This window comes from Pituophis catenifer, unplaced genomic scaffold (genome assembly GCF_029215685.1).
Source record: "Pituophis catenifer annectens isolate HBS135680 unplaced genomic scaffold, rPitCat1.0.hap2 SCAF_15, whole genome shotgun sequence".
NCBI classification, from domain to species: domain Eukaryota; kingdom Metazoa; phylum Chordata; class Lepidosauria; order Squamata; family Colubridae; genus Pituophis; species Pituophis catenifer.
In genome coordinates this window covers 13,711,046-13,727,692 of record NW_027256895.1, presented here as the reverse complement: position 1 = coordinate 13,727,692, position 16,647 = coordinate 13,711,046, and the positions used below count along the sequence as shown (strand labels likewise).

Genomic DNA, 16,647 nt, shown 5'->3' with positions numbered 1-16,647 from the left:
TCAGAGTTGGTTTTACTTTCTTCTGTGCCAAAGTGATGTACTCAATAAAGTTTTGCTTTTGGGATTTTAAAGTTCTGTGAAGATGCCTGCTGTCGAGCCCAACATCAGCTCGACATAGGCAGATCAGAAGAGCCGAGACCTGCTTTGATTGGGTCTGTTAGTCGGAGGGTGGCCATTGAATCTGAAACTTGCGTTCCTCCGGTCTGGTTTTTGGATTTTCACCATCACACTTTGCTGGAGGGGAAGAAAAGATAGCTGCCCTGCCCTCTCCAGAGAGAAGAGAACTTTCCTCTAATGCAGGGGTGTCGAACTTGATTTCATTGAGGGCCTCATCAGGGTTGTGTTTGACCTTAGGGGGCAAGGTGGGTGTGGCCAGAGTGGAAGTGGTCTGCTCGATGCCACTGTCAGGGGTGCCTGTGGCGGCTCGAGCACTCTGCCAGCAAAAAAATGGGCTCCCGAGCTCCGTTTCCGGCTCCAATGGCCTCCTACAACCCTCTGCCAGTTCTGTTTTCGCTAGCAAAGGGTTGCTGGAAACCATCGCAGCCAGAAATGGAGCTTGGGAGCCCCTTTTCACTGACAGAGCCATTGCGGGCCGGTCCCTCACTGTTTCCAGGGTAACCCCACGGGCCAGAACTAAGCATCCTCACAGGCCAGATCTAACCCGCGAGCTTTGAGTATGACACCCCTGCTCTAACGGCTCTCTTTTCTGTGCTTCCCCCCCCCTCCAGTCAACCGCATTAAGGAACAGTACAAAGTCTCAGTCCGCATTCCTCCCGACAGCGAGAAGAGCAACCTGATCCGGATCGAGGGAGACCCTCAAGGGGTTCAGCTGGCTCGTAAGGAGCTCCTGGAAATGGCAGCCCGGATGGTAAGTAGAGGTGGCATCTTGGCCTGTTCTGACCTAGGTTTCCCAAGAGCATGAAGCAGACTCCTTGTCTCGACAAAAACTCCTTTTTATTAAGTTATTGTGAATTCCTCTCATTCACATCCAGCAAAATCTTTCAAGGGAGAATTTACAGTTCCAGACTTTATCTGGCTTGGAGAGCTGCCAGGCCGGTATCTTCAAAACTTGCAAGAAATCTCTGAGAGTCACGAGCCAATTAAGTGAACTAATTGTCTCCTGCAAACTCCACTCCCCTTTCGCTCCTCTTTTATTGCCTCTGGGAGGGGCCATTCATCGTCCACCTGTGGCCTTACTCCCAAGTCGACCCTTGTTCTTTAGCTGTTCCCTTTGTCTGGCAACTCTGCGCATGCACACCCTGGGAACAGGCTCCAGCTGTTCGTCTGCCTCACTGATATTTGACTCCGAAGGCAGCTGATAACGCATCCGGCTCTGGCCCCCTCTCTGCCTCCGACGCAGAGCCCTCATCAGAGTCTTCCCCAGACTCCAGGACTGGCCCCAACCTCCCCACTGTCCGAATCTGCTGCCAGCTCTGCTGGCCGCTGGCGGGCCTAAGCCTCTCTCTCTCTGCCTATCGCCTGGAAGTCCTCAGGGAAGAGATATAAACAAATGGCCGGTTTGGGATCGGGGTTTAACGCCTTCCCTGAATGATGGCTTTCTCCTAGGAAAATGAACGCACCAAGGACCTGATCATCGAACAGCGCTTTCACCGGACAATCATTGGGCAGAAGGGCGAGAAAATCAAGGAGGTTCGGGACAAGTTTCCAGACGTAAGGAATTCCCTAGAAGCACGTTCTTGTCCTTTTGCAAAAAAAAAAAAAGTATTTCCAGATTTCTGGCAAAATGGAACACTTCGGTTTGGGGTTCCCAAGTAGGCTTAGTGATTAGATTAGATTAGATTAGATTAGATTAGATTAGATTAGATTAGATTATAATATTATTATATTATATTTATTATATTATATTATATTTATTATATTATTATATTTATTATATTATTATATTATATTATATTATATTATATTATATTTTTTTATTTTATTATTTTATTTTATTTTATTTTATTGAATTTTATTTTATTGAATTTATATTGCCGCCTATTCGCCCATGGCGACTCAAGGCAGCTTACAGAATATAAAACCACATTTAAAACAATAAAAACTAACAAATCAAATAAATTAATACAGTACAATATAACAAAATCACCCCCCACCCCAGTGACAGATCACAGGAGCCATTTAATGGGCGCCATCCAGGGATGCTATTCAGCAGGTTCTGACAGGATCTGGAGAACCGGTAGTGGAAATTTTGAGTAGTTCGGAGAACGGGCAAATACCACCTCTGGCTGGCCCCAGAGTGGGGTGGGAATGGAGATTTTGCAGTATCCTTCCCCCAGGAGCAGGGAGGGAATGGGGATTTTGCAGTATCCTTCCCCTGCCACGCCCACCAAGCCACACCATGCCTTCCAAGCCATGCCCACTGGTAGTAAAAAAATTTGAACACCACCAATGGCTCCCTCCCACTCTGGGTTCCCCAGGCCCGCTAGTAGAACCAGGTCTTCAGTGCCTTCTGGAAGAGTATTAGAGTGGGGGCCATTCTAATCTCTGGGGGAATGATGTTCCAGAGAGAGGGAGCCACCGCGGAGAAGGCCCTTCTTCTTGGTCCCACCAGGTTGTATCTCCCTCAGGGATGGGACCCGCAACATTCCCTGCCTCCCCGCTCTAGCGGGACACCTAGATGTGACTGGCAAGAGACGGTCCCTCAGATAACCCGGTCCCAAGCCAAATTATATTTCAATTTGTTGCTTTTGTAGTTCATCTTTCTTCAGGGACACTGGAGAAGTGTCAGGTGGAAACAATCAAAATCACTCATGAAAAGTTTTAAGTCATCCTATTTATTGACTTTTACCTCTATTACAAGAATCTCTCGAGGCTGCTTGCCTTCTCTGGGAACACCCCAATAAGGTTTCCTGGATCTTGGGAAGAGGGGCAGTCAGGCTTATGCTTTTTGCAACGACACAAGGAATCAAGGCTAGTTCCCTGCTTGACCCCTCCTTCAAGCCTGGCTTCCCAACAAGAAGGCATGCATGCAAGTCTCTCCTCTCATTTTATTCCCATAGCAATAGTCCTCTGAGATTATTATAGAGCCGTGATGGTGAACCTATGGCATGTGTGCCAGAGGTGGTATGCAGAGCCCTTTCTGTGGGCACTCGCGGGCACCGGAGCACCAGAAAATGGCCTGAAAATAGCCTGAAAAACAGCAAAAAACCCAGGCCGTTTTTCGGGCCTTTTTCGGGCTGTTTTTCAGGTCGTTTTTTGGGCTGTTTTTTGGGCCTTTTTCCGGGCTTTTTTCTGGCCATTTTCAGGGTCATTTTCAGGCAGTTTTTCAGGCCACTTTCGGCCGCTTTCAGGATATTTTTGGGGCGTTTTTCAGGCCAAAAACAGCCGGAAAACAGCCCAAAGAACTGCCTGAAAACAGCCCGAAAAATGGCCTGGAAACAGGCCAAAAACCACATGTGTTTGCCGGCCAACTAATCTTTGGGTTTCCTATATAAAGTGTTTTTCTGTCAAAGCACCTAGCACTCATTTGAACGTAACTTGTCAACTTTTACTGGCTGTTTTTGTTTCTTTTAAATGTAATCAGCCAATTTGAAAACTTGCCAAGGGGACAAGTGGGATGCGGGGGAAGGTATAAATTAAATTAATAAGACCTTTTTGAAAGTGTGTTGGCCTACTTGAGTGAAATATTATAAATGACAGGATGAGTAATAGACACTATGAATAGCTTCACTGCTACTTACAGGAAAAAGATTTCAAGCCAAAAAAAATGGTTCAGGTGAATGTAAATTTGGCTAGGTTTTTGTATCACTCACATCCTTGCCAGGTCTCTGCTTTGCATAAACAAAGTATTTATATAATACTTTGTTTATATGTGTCTCTGTGCATGTATGTGTGTGTGTGTAGATAGATAGATAGATAGATAGATAGATAGATAGATAGATAGATAGATAGACAGACAGACAGACAGACAGACAGACAGACAGACAGACAGACATTTACAGATGGATGGATATATGATAGAAACACTGTATGATTGATTGATTGATAGATAGATAGATAGACAGACAGACAGATACAGAGATATACACAGATAGATATATAGAAGAAAAACATAGATATATAGAAGAAAAACATAGATATATAGATATATACAGATGGATGGATATATGATAGATACACTGTATGACAGAGATAGATAGATAGATAGATAGATAGATAGATAGATAGATAGATAGATAGATAGATAGATATACAGATATACACAGATTTATACAGATGGATGGATATATGATAGATACACTGTATGATAGAGATAGATAGATAGATAGATAGATAGATAGATAGATAGATAGATAGATAGATAGATAAGACAGACAGACAGACAGACAGACAGACAGACAGACAGACAGACAGACAGACAGACACAGATATACACAGATATCATGGCTTAGGCCCGGGGTACTTGCAGGACCATCTCCAGCCGCTCTCCCACCGTCCTGTGCGCTCTCACAGAGTCGGCCTCCTCAGGGTGCCGTCGGCCAAACAATGTCGGCTGACGGCCCCCAGGAGGAGAGCGTTCTCTGTGGGAGCCCCGACCCTCTGGAATGGATTGCCCACCGAGCTCAGGACAGCCCCCGACCTTCTTTCCTTCCGTCGCGAGCTGAAGACGTGGCTCTTTCGTCAACTCAACTGATCCGTTTGGGGGCACACTGTCATAATTTTAAACTGTTTTTAATAGGGTTGCTGATTTTAATTTTATTTCATTGTGATTTGTATTGGAATTTGTCATTTTGTAAGCCACCTTGAGTCCCCAGGGAGAAAGGCGGCATATAAATCGCAATAATAAATAAATAAATATATATATATATATATATATATACAGATAGATGGATGGATATATGATTGATACACTGTAAGATAGATATAAAGATGGATGGATATATGATTGATACACTGTAAGATAGATATAAAGATGGATGGATGGATGGATGTACTGTAGATAGGGCTCACCTCTCTTTCTTTTCAAACTTCACATGTTCTACCCCTCCACCCTACAGGTCATCATCAATTTCCCCGACCCTTCACAGAAGAGCGACATTGTACAGTTGCGTGGGCCCAAAAACGAGGTGGAGAAATGCGCGAAGTACCTGCAAAAAGTCATTGCAGAGTTGGTGAGTCTATTTGGCTGAGCTTTCAGAAAATCCTTTCAGAGTCCTTTATGCCATTGGGGGTAAAAATAAAAAAAGAAAGAGAGAGAGAGAGAGAGAGAGAGAGAGAGAGAGAGAGAGAGAGAGAGAGAGAGAGAGAGAGAGAGAGAGAGAGAGAGAGGCTTCCTCTCCTTTTCAGTTACTGAGGTGTAGAGAGGAGATCCCCTTTGATCTCTTTTTGGAGAGCTGCTGCTCTGCAATTCTGCTCTGTGTGGTTGAGCTACCAAAGCACACATTCCCTGCGATGGTTAGGATAGTAGTGAGGAATGGCAATATGTATCAGGCAAGGGTGAAATTCAGGCGGTTCTAGCCGGCTTGGGCAAACCGGTAGCAGCGGCTGCAAGAGGCTCCACCCGCCCACACGGACATCATGACGTCCCTTTTTTGCGACAATTTTCAGCCTCTGCACATGCACAGAAGCCTTTGCGCATGCACAGAAGCCTTTGTGCATGGACGGCACGTGCACATTTGCGAACCGATAGGGAAGGTAAGTGAATTTCACCCCTGGTATTCAGGTGTGAAAAAGCAAGTCCACACTTGAAGGTCCAATTCAACTGATTTTTTGCGTAAAAGCCCATGCCCAGCAATCTTCTCAACTAATGGACAGCACCTGCTTGGAGTTGGATATGGATCAACAGCATTCAAAGGGGGTTAAACTTAATCCGCTTGTGGCTATGTAGGGATTCTAGGCTGATTCCTCTTTTGACTCCGCCCCCAGAGTCTGCCACTCCTTCTCCTACAATACCAGGAGACATGTAGTGCTGAACAGGGGTGGCTTCTACTTTACTACCGGTTCGCATCGTGCCCGTGCGCGCGCTCCCTTCTCCGCATGCACAGATCTCCTATGATGACATCTGGCTCAGTGGGCGGAGCCTCCTGGCGGTTTTACTACCGGTTCTTACGAACCAGTCCGAACCAGGGGCAATCCACTACTGGTGCTGAAGCTCTCTTCCTGTGATGTTAGGCTACCATGCCTCCATACCCGTGATGGCGAACCTATGGCAGGCGTGCCAGAGGTGGCACGTGGCGCCCTCTCTGCTGGCGCACGTGCCGTCGTCCCAGGTCAGATCTTCGTGGCGTTTCTTCCGTGGCCTTCTGTTTCCCTGCAAACAACGAAACAGAAGCTCACGAAAGAAAATGATTTGACTTCTTGCCGCGCTGCCGGTGTTGGGATGCCCCACCTCCCACCGGCCAGGCTGGTTTTGAGGTCTCTGCTGCGCATGTGAGTATGTGCATGCATGCACATACATGTCTGCGTATGTTTGCACATGTCCGCACACATTCATGCATGCATATGTTCTCACGCGCGCACCTTTCAGTTTGGGCATGCGTACGTGAGCCATTTGGGCAGTCTGTGTCTAAAAGGTTCACTAACCTTTTCCCGACTGAGTGCCTAAAGCGCACGCCCGAACCCCCAAAATGTAATGCATGTGTCCCCTGCACATGCGCCCCCACAAGCGTCCCCCGCATGCTTTCCCCGTACGCAACTTGCCTTCCCGCATGTGAGCGCAGCTCCCCACACGTACCCTGCCCCCCACGTATGCACAGTAGAGACCCGAAGACCAGCTGGCCGGCGGAAGGTACGCGCGCATGCATGGCGGAGCTGAACTGGAGTGATGGCTCGCGTGCCCACAGAGAGGGCGTTGCGTGTGCCACCTCTTGACACGCGTGCCATAGGTGTGCCATCACAGCCATAGAGTCTTGAGCAAGTCAGAGGCTGGGCTACAAGGCCAGCTATATTAATAGAGGTGAGTAGAGCAGGAAGTGAGATCTTCTCTGGCTTAACTCCCTTCCTTTTCTGTGCCTTAGATCGAAAACAGTTTTTCCATCCCAGTTCCCATTTTCAAGCAGTTCCACAAGAACATCATTGGGAAAGGAGGAGCCAATATCAAAAAGGTAAAAGGGGGAGGCTCTCTCCACCTCACACATTACACTCTTGTCTTCCATGGGCATGCATGTGCACATGTTGGTACATATCTCTCTTTATGGAAACGATCAGTGGGTCAAGTATTTAAGCCTAAGTATGTAAATCTAGGTAAAGGTTTATATAGGGACACGGTGGCTCAGTGGCTAAGATGCTGATCTTGTCAATCGAAAGGTCAGCAGTTCGAATCCCTTGTGCCGCGTAACAGGGTGAGCTCCCGTTACTTGTCTGAGCTTCTGCCAACCCAGCAGTTCGAAAGCAGGTAAAAAATGCAAGTAAAAAAAATAGGGACCACCTTTGGTGGGAAGGTAACAGCGTTCCGTGCGCCTTTGGCATTGAGTCATGCCGGCCACATGACTTGACCACAGAGATGTCTTCGGACAGCCCTGGCTCTTCGGCTTTGAAATGGAGATGAGCACCGCCCCCTAGAGTCGGGAACGACTAGCACATATGTTCGAGGGGAACTTTTACCTTTATGTAAATCTAGAACGTTATACTGCAGGTTTTTTTTTTAATTTGATTTATATGCCGCCCTTCTCCGGAGACTCAGGGCGGCTTACAATGCGCTAAGCAATAGCCTTCATTCTTTTGTATATTTATACAAAGTCAGCTTATTGCCCCTACAACTGGGTCCTCAATTTACCTACCTTAGAAAGGATGGAAGGCTGAGTCAACCTTGAGCCTTGGTGAGATTCGAACCTGCAGTAATTGCAGTAGTTTTATACCCATTAGAGTACTCATATGTCACATTGGATTCCAAAACTGCTGTGATTCCCACGTAGACGGACCCTCGGCCCTTGGAATTAGAGATTTTGAGATTCTCCCCATATTTGGGGCTCTGAATAGGGGAGGTCAACACCCATTGAGAATATGTGATCCAAGTAGGTTCCTGACACAGTCCTATCACCTTGGAGGAACCCATCATCCACCCATCATCTCTGAGGGCAGTTCCTTGTAGAGCTCATGAGGGTAGTCTAGCCTCAAGGCTCTGGGGTTTGATGTTGTCTCTTCACAATAGATTCGAGAGGAAACCAATACCAAGATTGACCTCCCTACAGAAAACAGCAATTCCGAAGTGATCCTGATAACTGGGAAGAAGGCCAATTGTGAAGATGCTCGGGACCGTATCTTGGCCATCCAGAGAGAGCTGGTGGGTGTGTGAACCATTTTCCTCCTCCTCCTCCTCTTCCTCGTCCTCCTCAACACTCTGAATGTGCTACCCCCCACTCACCCACACGTCAGGGTCAGAGGTGGGCTTCACATACTGTAGCAACCGGTTCGCCCAAATTTGTGGGTTCGCCCAAAAAAATTGGAAGGATTTGAATCCTTCCACCTTTTTTCCTGTTTGGGAATTTTTAGACCCAAGCGTTTTGTTTTATTTTTTTAGTAACACATTCTTGTTAGATTTAGACTAGACTAGACTAGGCTAAAGTAGACTAGACTAGACTGAAGTAGAGTAGACTGGACTGGACTGGACTGGACTGGACTGGACTGGACTGGACTGGACTGGACTAGACTAGACTAGACTAGACTAGACTAGACTAGACTAGACTAGACTAGACTAGACTAGACTAGACTAGACTAGACTAGACTAGACTAGACTAGACTAGACTAGACTAGACTAGACTGAAGTAGAGTAGAGTAGACTAGACTTGACTAGACTGAAGTAGAGTAGACTAGACTAGACTAGACTAGACTAGACTAGACTAGACTAGACTAGACTAGACTAGACTGAAGTAGAGTAGACTGGACTGGACTGGACTGGACTGGACTGGACTAGACTAGACTAGACTAGACTGAAGTAGAGTAGAGTAGACTAGACTTGACTAGACTGAAGTAGAGTAGAGTAGACTAGACTAGACTAGACTGAAGTAGAGTAGAGTAGACTAGACTTGACTAGACTGAAGTAGAGTAGACTAGACTAGACTAGACTAGACTAGACTAGACTAGACTAGACTAGACTAGACTAGACTGAAGTAGAGTAGACTGGACTGGACTGGACTGGACTGGACTGGACTAGACTAGACTAGACTAGACTGAAGTAGAGTAGAGTAGACTAGACTAGACTAGACTGAAGTAGAGTAGAGTAGACTAGACTAGACTAGACTGAAGTAGAGTAGAGTAGACTAGACTTGACTAGACTGAAGTAGAGTAGACTAGACTAGACTAGACTGAAGTAGAGTAGACTAGACTAGACTAGACTAGACTAGACTAGACTGAAGTAGACTAGACTAGACTAGACTAGACTAGACTTGACTTGACTTGACTTGACTTGACTTGACTTGACTTGACTTGACTTGACTTGACTTGAAAGGGACTTTGGAGGTCTTCTAGTCCAACCTCCTGCTCAAGCAGGGAACCCTATCCCATTTCAGACAGATGGTTGTCCAATCTACTCTTAAAAACTCCAGTGTTGGAGCATTCACAATTTCTGGAGGCAAGTTGTTCCACTGATTAATTGTTCTAGTTATCAGGAAATGTCTCCTTAGTTCTAGGTTGCTTCTCTCCTTGATTAGTTTCCATCCATGGCTTCTTGTCCTGCCTTCAGGCGTTTTGGAGAATAGCTTGACTCCCTCTTCTTTGTGGCAGCCCTTGAGATATTGGAACACTGCTATCATGTCTGTTAAGGATATAGTTGTGAGATAACCAGGACTGGTTATGAAGCAGAGTGTAGAGTTTTGCACACGGAAATGGTGCTAAGAGTAATAGTGAATAAACTGCATATAAACTGGTTTTTAAAGTATTTTACTTATAGAGCAAAACAAATCAGTCTTTTACCAATCCAAGTCTTAGCCATGCATAATCAATCCAGAGATACAAAACTTCTTACCGGTTCGTAGAACAATACATGAATCATTCAGGAACAATATTAAAACAGTTCATAAAAGCAGTAATAAATAAACCATGATCAAATTGACCATGTAAAGAGATCAAAGATATTTACAACATAGCAGCAGGTAAAAATATGGTGTAATGTCCACACTGACCACAATCAAGCTCTCCTTAAATACATTTGCTACAGAGCTCATCCAATCAGGATGCAGAATGACTCAGCAATACATAAAGCTATATTATACATATTCATACTATAAACATATAATGTTGGCTTATATCTTTCCTGGCCAACTAGTTAGGCGATGACCATTTCCTAACAATTAGTCCTCCCTTAGTCCTCCTTTTCATTAGACTAGACATACTCAGTTCTCTATATGTTTTAGCCTCCAGTCCTCTAATCATCTCTGCGCTCTTTCTAGAATCTCCACCATCTTTTTTATATCGTGGCGACCAAAACTGGATGCAGTATTCCAAGTGTGGCCTTACCAAGGCCTTATAAAGTGGTATTAACACTTCATGTGATTTTGATCCTATCCCTCTATTTATGCAGCCTAGAACTGCGTTGGCTTTTTTGGCAGCTGCTGCACACTGCTGGCTCATATTTAAATGATTGTCCACTAGGACTCCAAGATCCCTCTCACAAGTTACTACTATTGAGCAAGGTGCCACTTATACCAGGAGTCAGCAACCTGCGGCTCTGGAGCCGCATGTGGCTCTTTCATCCCTCTGCTGCGGCTCCCTGTCGCCGCCACAATTTTGAGAGGAGCTTCCGGTTATGGGCAGGAAAAGCACGGCGCACCAAGAAGAGACTCTATGGCAAGGGGTGGGTTTTCCAGTCAGCTCCACAATTGATAAGGCTTTCAGTTAGGCCAGGTACAGGAAAAAGGATGCCGCGCTAGGAGGAGACTCTATGGTGGGAGAACCAAACTTCCGGTTGGCTCCAGAATTGAATGGGGGGGGCTTCCGGTTAGGACCTTTGTGGCTGTTTGAGTGTTTGTTGCCGACCCCTGACCTATACTGTACCTGTGTATTTGGTTTTTCTTGCCTAAATGTAGAACCTTACTTTTTTCACTTTTACCTTCACCTTTTGTCACCTTCACCTTTTCACCTTCACCTTTTAGTCTCTCACCAAAAGGTATCTATCACCTGTTGGAATAAGGAACAGAAATCTGTGGGGGTCCTTGATGCTCTCCGAGCTTGGTGGTTTTCTCGCAGGTGTTTCATTATCAAACCAGGTAACTTTGTCACAACACTGATAACGTTACCTAGCTTGGTAACGAAATGTCTCTTAAGAAATCCTCCAAGCTCAGAGAAGCAGCAAAGATTTCACCGTTCAACCCGGAGCTACAAATATTCTCTCCTGCCAGAAGAGAAATCGGACACAGTGAAGAGTGCGTAGCCCAGATTATTATTTTTTTTTAAAAAAATAGTTTTTATTAAACATTTTTCACCTTGAAAAACAAAAAACAACAACAAAAACAAAAACAAAAAGACAAACATAACAATGTAGAGTAGTTTTACAGCTTTCCGTATCAGCATATATGTTCTGTTTTTATAATTCGCTCTTCTACATTGCCTTCCTATCGGTTATAACAACTATAATGATATAATAACAATTATAACAATACTAGTTACTCATATCTACCCTATACTTACATTATAATCAGTAATTTAAATTTAATAATGGTAACTTTGGTTAATATTTAATCAATACTAATTTAAAACTCCTATTTCTTGTTTTGGCTTCTGTTCTCTAGCCACTAATACATTCTATTCCAAACTTTATAATAATCCAATTCTTCTCTTTCTTTTAACTCCATGGTCATTTTGTCCATTTCTGCACACTCGAGTATCTTTCCGATTACTATTTCATCTGAGGGTGTATTAGTCTGTTTCCAATTTTGCACGAAGGCAGTCCTAGCAGCAGTTAGTACGTGCAGTGTTCTATATTGAAAACTTTTATCCATTTTCGGATCTAATATTCCTAGTAAAAACAATTCCTGTTTCAGTTCTATCTTTTGTTCCATAATTTCATCCAGCCATTTCTTGATTTTGCACCAGTATTTCCTTGTATTGGGACACAATACACAATACCACATAAGTGGTAAAATATAAAATTTGTTAGTACCAGTTCTGTGGGCATGGCTTGGTGGGGGGTAATGTGACTGGGTGGGCGTGGCCAACTTTTTTTTTTTACTTTTAAAAGCATTTTAAAATAGAAAAAAATGCTTTTAAAAGCCTCTGGTGATCGGACAACTCAGCTGGGATCGTCAGAGCCTTTTAAAAGCATTTTTTTACAACCTCTTTGGCCGAAGAGGTTGTAAAAAAAATGCTTTAAAAAGCCTCTGACGATCCCAGCTGAGCCGCGCGATCATCAGAGGCTTTTTTTTTTACTTTTAAAAGCATTTTTTCAGCTGAAGAGATTGTAGAAAAAAATGCTTTTAAAAATTAAAAAAAAAGCCTCTGATGATCGCGCGGCTCAGCTGGGCATCGGGGGGGGGGGGCAGGGATTTTTGCTACCGGTTCTCCAAACCACCCATCACCATCGCTACCAGATCGGGCGATCCAGTCTAAACCGCGAGCATTTCACCCCTGCACCACATACGGTAAAACGTTCCTGACTCGTGACCGCATCTCCAACGTTCAGGGGATACATTTGGAAACATTTTGGCCGGCGGAGGCCAGATTATTTATTTATTTTGAACTTGGATTTTTGTAGCTTTTTCTCTTCTTGCCCTCAGGCTAACATCAGGGAAGTGGATATCTCCATCCCAGCCAAACTGCACAATTCACTGATCGGAGCCAAGGGACGACTGGTGCGTTCGATCATGGAGGAATGCGGCGGGGTGCACATTCATTTCCCTTCCGAAGGCTCGGGCAGCGAGAAAGTCACCATCCGAGGGCCCGGTGAAGAGGTGGAAAGAGCGAAGCGCCAGTTGCTGCATCTCGCTGAGGAAAAGGTAGGCGGTTGATAGACGTCCATCCCCAATCTGGTGGTTTGCAGAGCAAATGAACAGATTAACAGAGTTGGAAAGGGCCTTGTAGGTCATCTAGTCCAGTGATGGCTAATTTTATGCCCTCGTCATGTTCCCCTCGCGCATGTGGTTAACCCCGTCCCCCCCTTGCAAGCGCACGCGGCCTCCTCCCCACCCCTTGTTTTTGGCCTAGCAGGCTTCTCTGTAGCCACCTGGGCCCAAAAATGGACTGTGGGGGGGTGCTGCATCCCCCTGCCCCCCATTTTGGGTCTAGCAGGTCTCCTTGCAGCCTCCTGGGCCCAGGGGGGAGATGTAAAATTTGTTACTACCGGTTCTGTGGGCGTGGCTTGGTGGGGGGGGGTAATGTGACTGGGTGGGCATGGCCATTTTTTTTTTAACTTTTCAAAGCATTTTTTCTAATGCTTGTCATAAATCACAAGTGCTTGTACTCCTGCAAGGGATCTATGTCCAGCCCATCTTGCATGCATTTCTTATCTCCCGCTAATTTGCCTTGACCGTTAGTAGCTCAGATTCTTGTAGAGTGCTTAAGCTTGCAATAAATCTTGACACTCATTTGAACTGCCTGAATCTCCTGTTTTCCCTGGCGCTTGGCTAAATACATTCTAAGCACCCAAATTTTGATTGTGTGACCATGGGGATGGTGCCACGGTGTAAGAGTGAAGACCAGATATAAGTCACTTTTTTCAGTACCGTTCTAACTTCAAGATGGTGGAAGGCGAGGATCGCCTGTCCTACTTGAGGCCTTTTGGAGAGCTGATGCATGCCCATGTTTTCTTCCTCCATCTAGCAAATCAATAACCACTCGGCAGAACTGCATGCTAAGCCAGACTACCACAAGTTCCTGATTGGGCGTGGAGGTGCTAATATCCGCAAAGTGAGGGACCACACTGGTGCCCGTATCATCTTCCCCACCCCCGAGGATAAGGACCAGGATATTATCACCATTGTGGGGAAGGAAGACGCAGTACGGCAGGCCCAGCAAGAACTGGAGAGTCTCATCCGTAACTTGGTATGGGTCGTACAGGTTTGGCAGGGGTCTCCATCTTTGTGTTCTGTCCCCGTCTCACACACGCACACAAACAGACAGCCGGGGGTTAAATAAACTGGCAGACAACCAATTCTTCCGATAAGATGCTTGGCAACAACCCAGTAGCTGCTTGCCAAGAACTTTTACTCAGTAAACAAAATACCCACAGTCAAGAATTGTCCAGTTCGTAAAATAAATCCAAGGCCGATAATGTTGTTTCCAAAGGTGCAATGTGACTCGATAGTAGTTAGTTTTGTCTGTCATAGAGTCTGAATGGCCACCTCACCCCCTTTTATACCCTGTGGGGTGTGGTCCAGTGACTCAGCCTAATCTCTAGCACGCCTTTTCTTCTGTTGCGCGTGCTTATCTCTGCGACGCTGCCGAGGATCCAGCCAAGACTCATTACCCTCATCACTGTCCACCTGTGGCTTCGTGGACGTGCTTGGCCCCGGCCCTATCTTTTGCCCTTCGGCGGACACCGAAGGCATTGTCAGAGAGGAGGGTCCTGGAGAGGGAGGCCTTGCCAACTCCTCTCCTTCACTCTCGGAGTCCTCTCCTGCCGATGACACAGGCTCAGGTAACGGAGCCACAACACTTCGGCAACTTTTAAGACTCGTGGACTTCAGCTCCCAGATTTCCTCTGAGGGATTCATTGAGTGAATTCCTAGATTCCTAGAAATCCCTAGAGCTCATAGCACCATCACTTTGACTTGGTTCATGCAGGTCGATCTTCTCTTAGCACGTTTCTCTTCTAGAAGGTGGGTTGGTAGAGATGGAGGACCAGCAAAAAAGATCTGTAGAGTTTGATCATCTCTACTTCAGAGGGGGGGAAGGATAATTATAACGGTCCTGCCTTAGGAAGGTTTTATATTTTTTTGCAATTCCTGCTTAAAAGAAACTGGTAGGAATTGATGGGTTAAGGGCTCCTCCTAGAAATTCTTGGATTTGAAGTCCACAAGTCTTCGAGTGATCAGGTTTGGAGACTTCTGAGCTATTGGATGGGGTTGGGGTGAGATGCTGGATCAAGAGTGGGAGCCCTGCATTCTTTCCAAGGGTGAGCTGCTGGGGGTTTGCAGGGGTTTGAGAGAATCTCTAGCTAAGATTGTGTGCAGTTCGGAGAACCCCCAAATCCCACTCCTGGCTGGGCCCCCCTGCCCCGCCCCTCCCAAGAGTTCCCACATGGCCCGTTTTGGATGCACGTAAGTGCAGGGCGCGCGCAGAGGCTCGGGGAGGGCGAAAAATGGGCCTCCAGAAGGCCTCCAGAACCTGGGGAGGCTGTTTTCGCCCTCCCAGAGGCCCCACCGTGGTGCAGGAGGCCGACTAGGCCATGCCCACCATGGCCACACCCACCCAGTAACCGGGCAGAGAACCCCTTGCTAAAATTTTTGAAACTCACTCCTGATTCTTTCCACACAACCTTATTTCAGGAGTTGCAGTTGTTTTCGTAGGGGTTGAAACCTCCCGTTATTCCTCATATAACAATATTGCCACTCATGGTTTTACTGGGCCAAATATTCTCTTCCCAGACGGGATCGAACTGTGAAAGGTGGGGGAGAAACAACTTCTAAGAAGCACGAAAGCTTAGTGACTCCTTCTGTTTCCCACCCGCTACTTCCCCTCTAGGATAATGTCATTGAAGACTCGATGGTGGTGGATCCCAAGTACCACCGCCATTTTGTGGCCCGTCGGGGACACGTGCTGCGGGAGATTGCAGAAGAGTACGGTGGGGTCACTGTGAGTTTCCCCCGGACAGGTGTCCAGAGTGATCGTGTGACGCTCAAGGGAGCCAAGGATTGCGTGGAGGTAGCCAAGAAGCGCATCCTGGAGATCATCGGTGACCTGGTAGGTCATGCTCTTATCTCTGGATTGCGGTGGGCATTAAAAGTGACTCCCGGGTGGACCAGAGTGTGAGTCGTCTTACAAAAAGCACCTTTTCCATCCTTCTACTGTGAATCTGCTGGCAGAGAATGTCTCTCATGCTGTCCCAATTAATGAACAAATCCCTAGAGCTCACAGCATCTTAAGATAGAGAAGACAATCCGTATTGTCATTTTTTACCATGAGCACACTGGCATACATTAAGAATGAAATTCTGTTGCCCGCTCTCAAAGGAAAGTGTATATATACCCATGGACATACATAACACAAATATACATATGCTATATACATGCGCGTGCACCAGAGGTGAGTTTCAGCAGGTTCTGACCGGTTCTGGAGAACCGGTAGCGGAAATTTTGAGTAGTTCAGAGAACTGATAGTAAAAATTCTGACTGGCCCCGTCCACATCTATTCTCTGCCTCCCAAGTCCCAGCTGATTGGGAGGAAATGGGGATTTTGCAGTAACCTTCCCCTGGATTGGGGAGGGAATGGAGATTTTACAGTTTCTGTCCCCTGCCACGCCCGCCAAGCCACGCCCACAGAATCGGTAGTAAAAATTTTTGAAACCCACCACTGGTGTGCACGCACACATACTGTACTCTCTCTCTATGTATGTATGTGGGTGTGCATATATATATACACACACACACATACACGACACACATACATACATACATATATATCTACAGTGTATGTGTGTGTGTATATATATATATATATACACACACACACACACACATACTGTGTATGTATGTGTGTCGTGTGTGTGTATATATATATGCACATACACATACATACATTCACATACATATATATATA

At 45.9% G+C, this 16,647-nt stretch overlaps 1 protein-coding gene across 1 annotated transcript in view; it reads left to right on the top strand.

Moving 5' to 3' along the window:
* LOC139324982 (vigilin-like) overlaps positions 1–16,647 on the top strand; it is a 112,071-nt gene that overhangs the window by 74,312 nt on the left and 21,112 nt on the right. The window contains exons 12-19 of the mRNA XM_070954768.1: positions 729–868; positions 1,567–1,671; positions 5,019–5,132; positions 6,978–7,064; positions 8,111–8,242; positions 12,669–12,887; positions 13,711–13,932; positions 15,574–15,792. Coding sequence (XP_070810869.1) covers positions 729–868; positions 1,567–1,671; positions 5,019–5,132; positions 6,978–7,064; positions 8,111–8,242; positions 12,669–12,887; positions 13,711–13,932; positions 15,574–15,792 — 1,238 coding nt within the window. The remainder of the gene's footprint in view (positions 1–728; positions 869–1,566; positions 1,672–5,018; positions 5,133–6,977; positions 7,065–8,110; positions 8,243–12,668; positions 12,888–13,710; positions 13,933–15,573; positions 15,793–16,647) is intronic.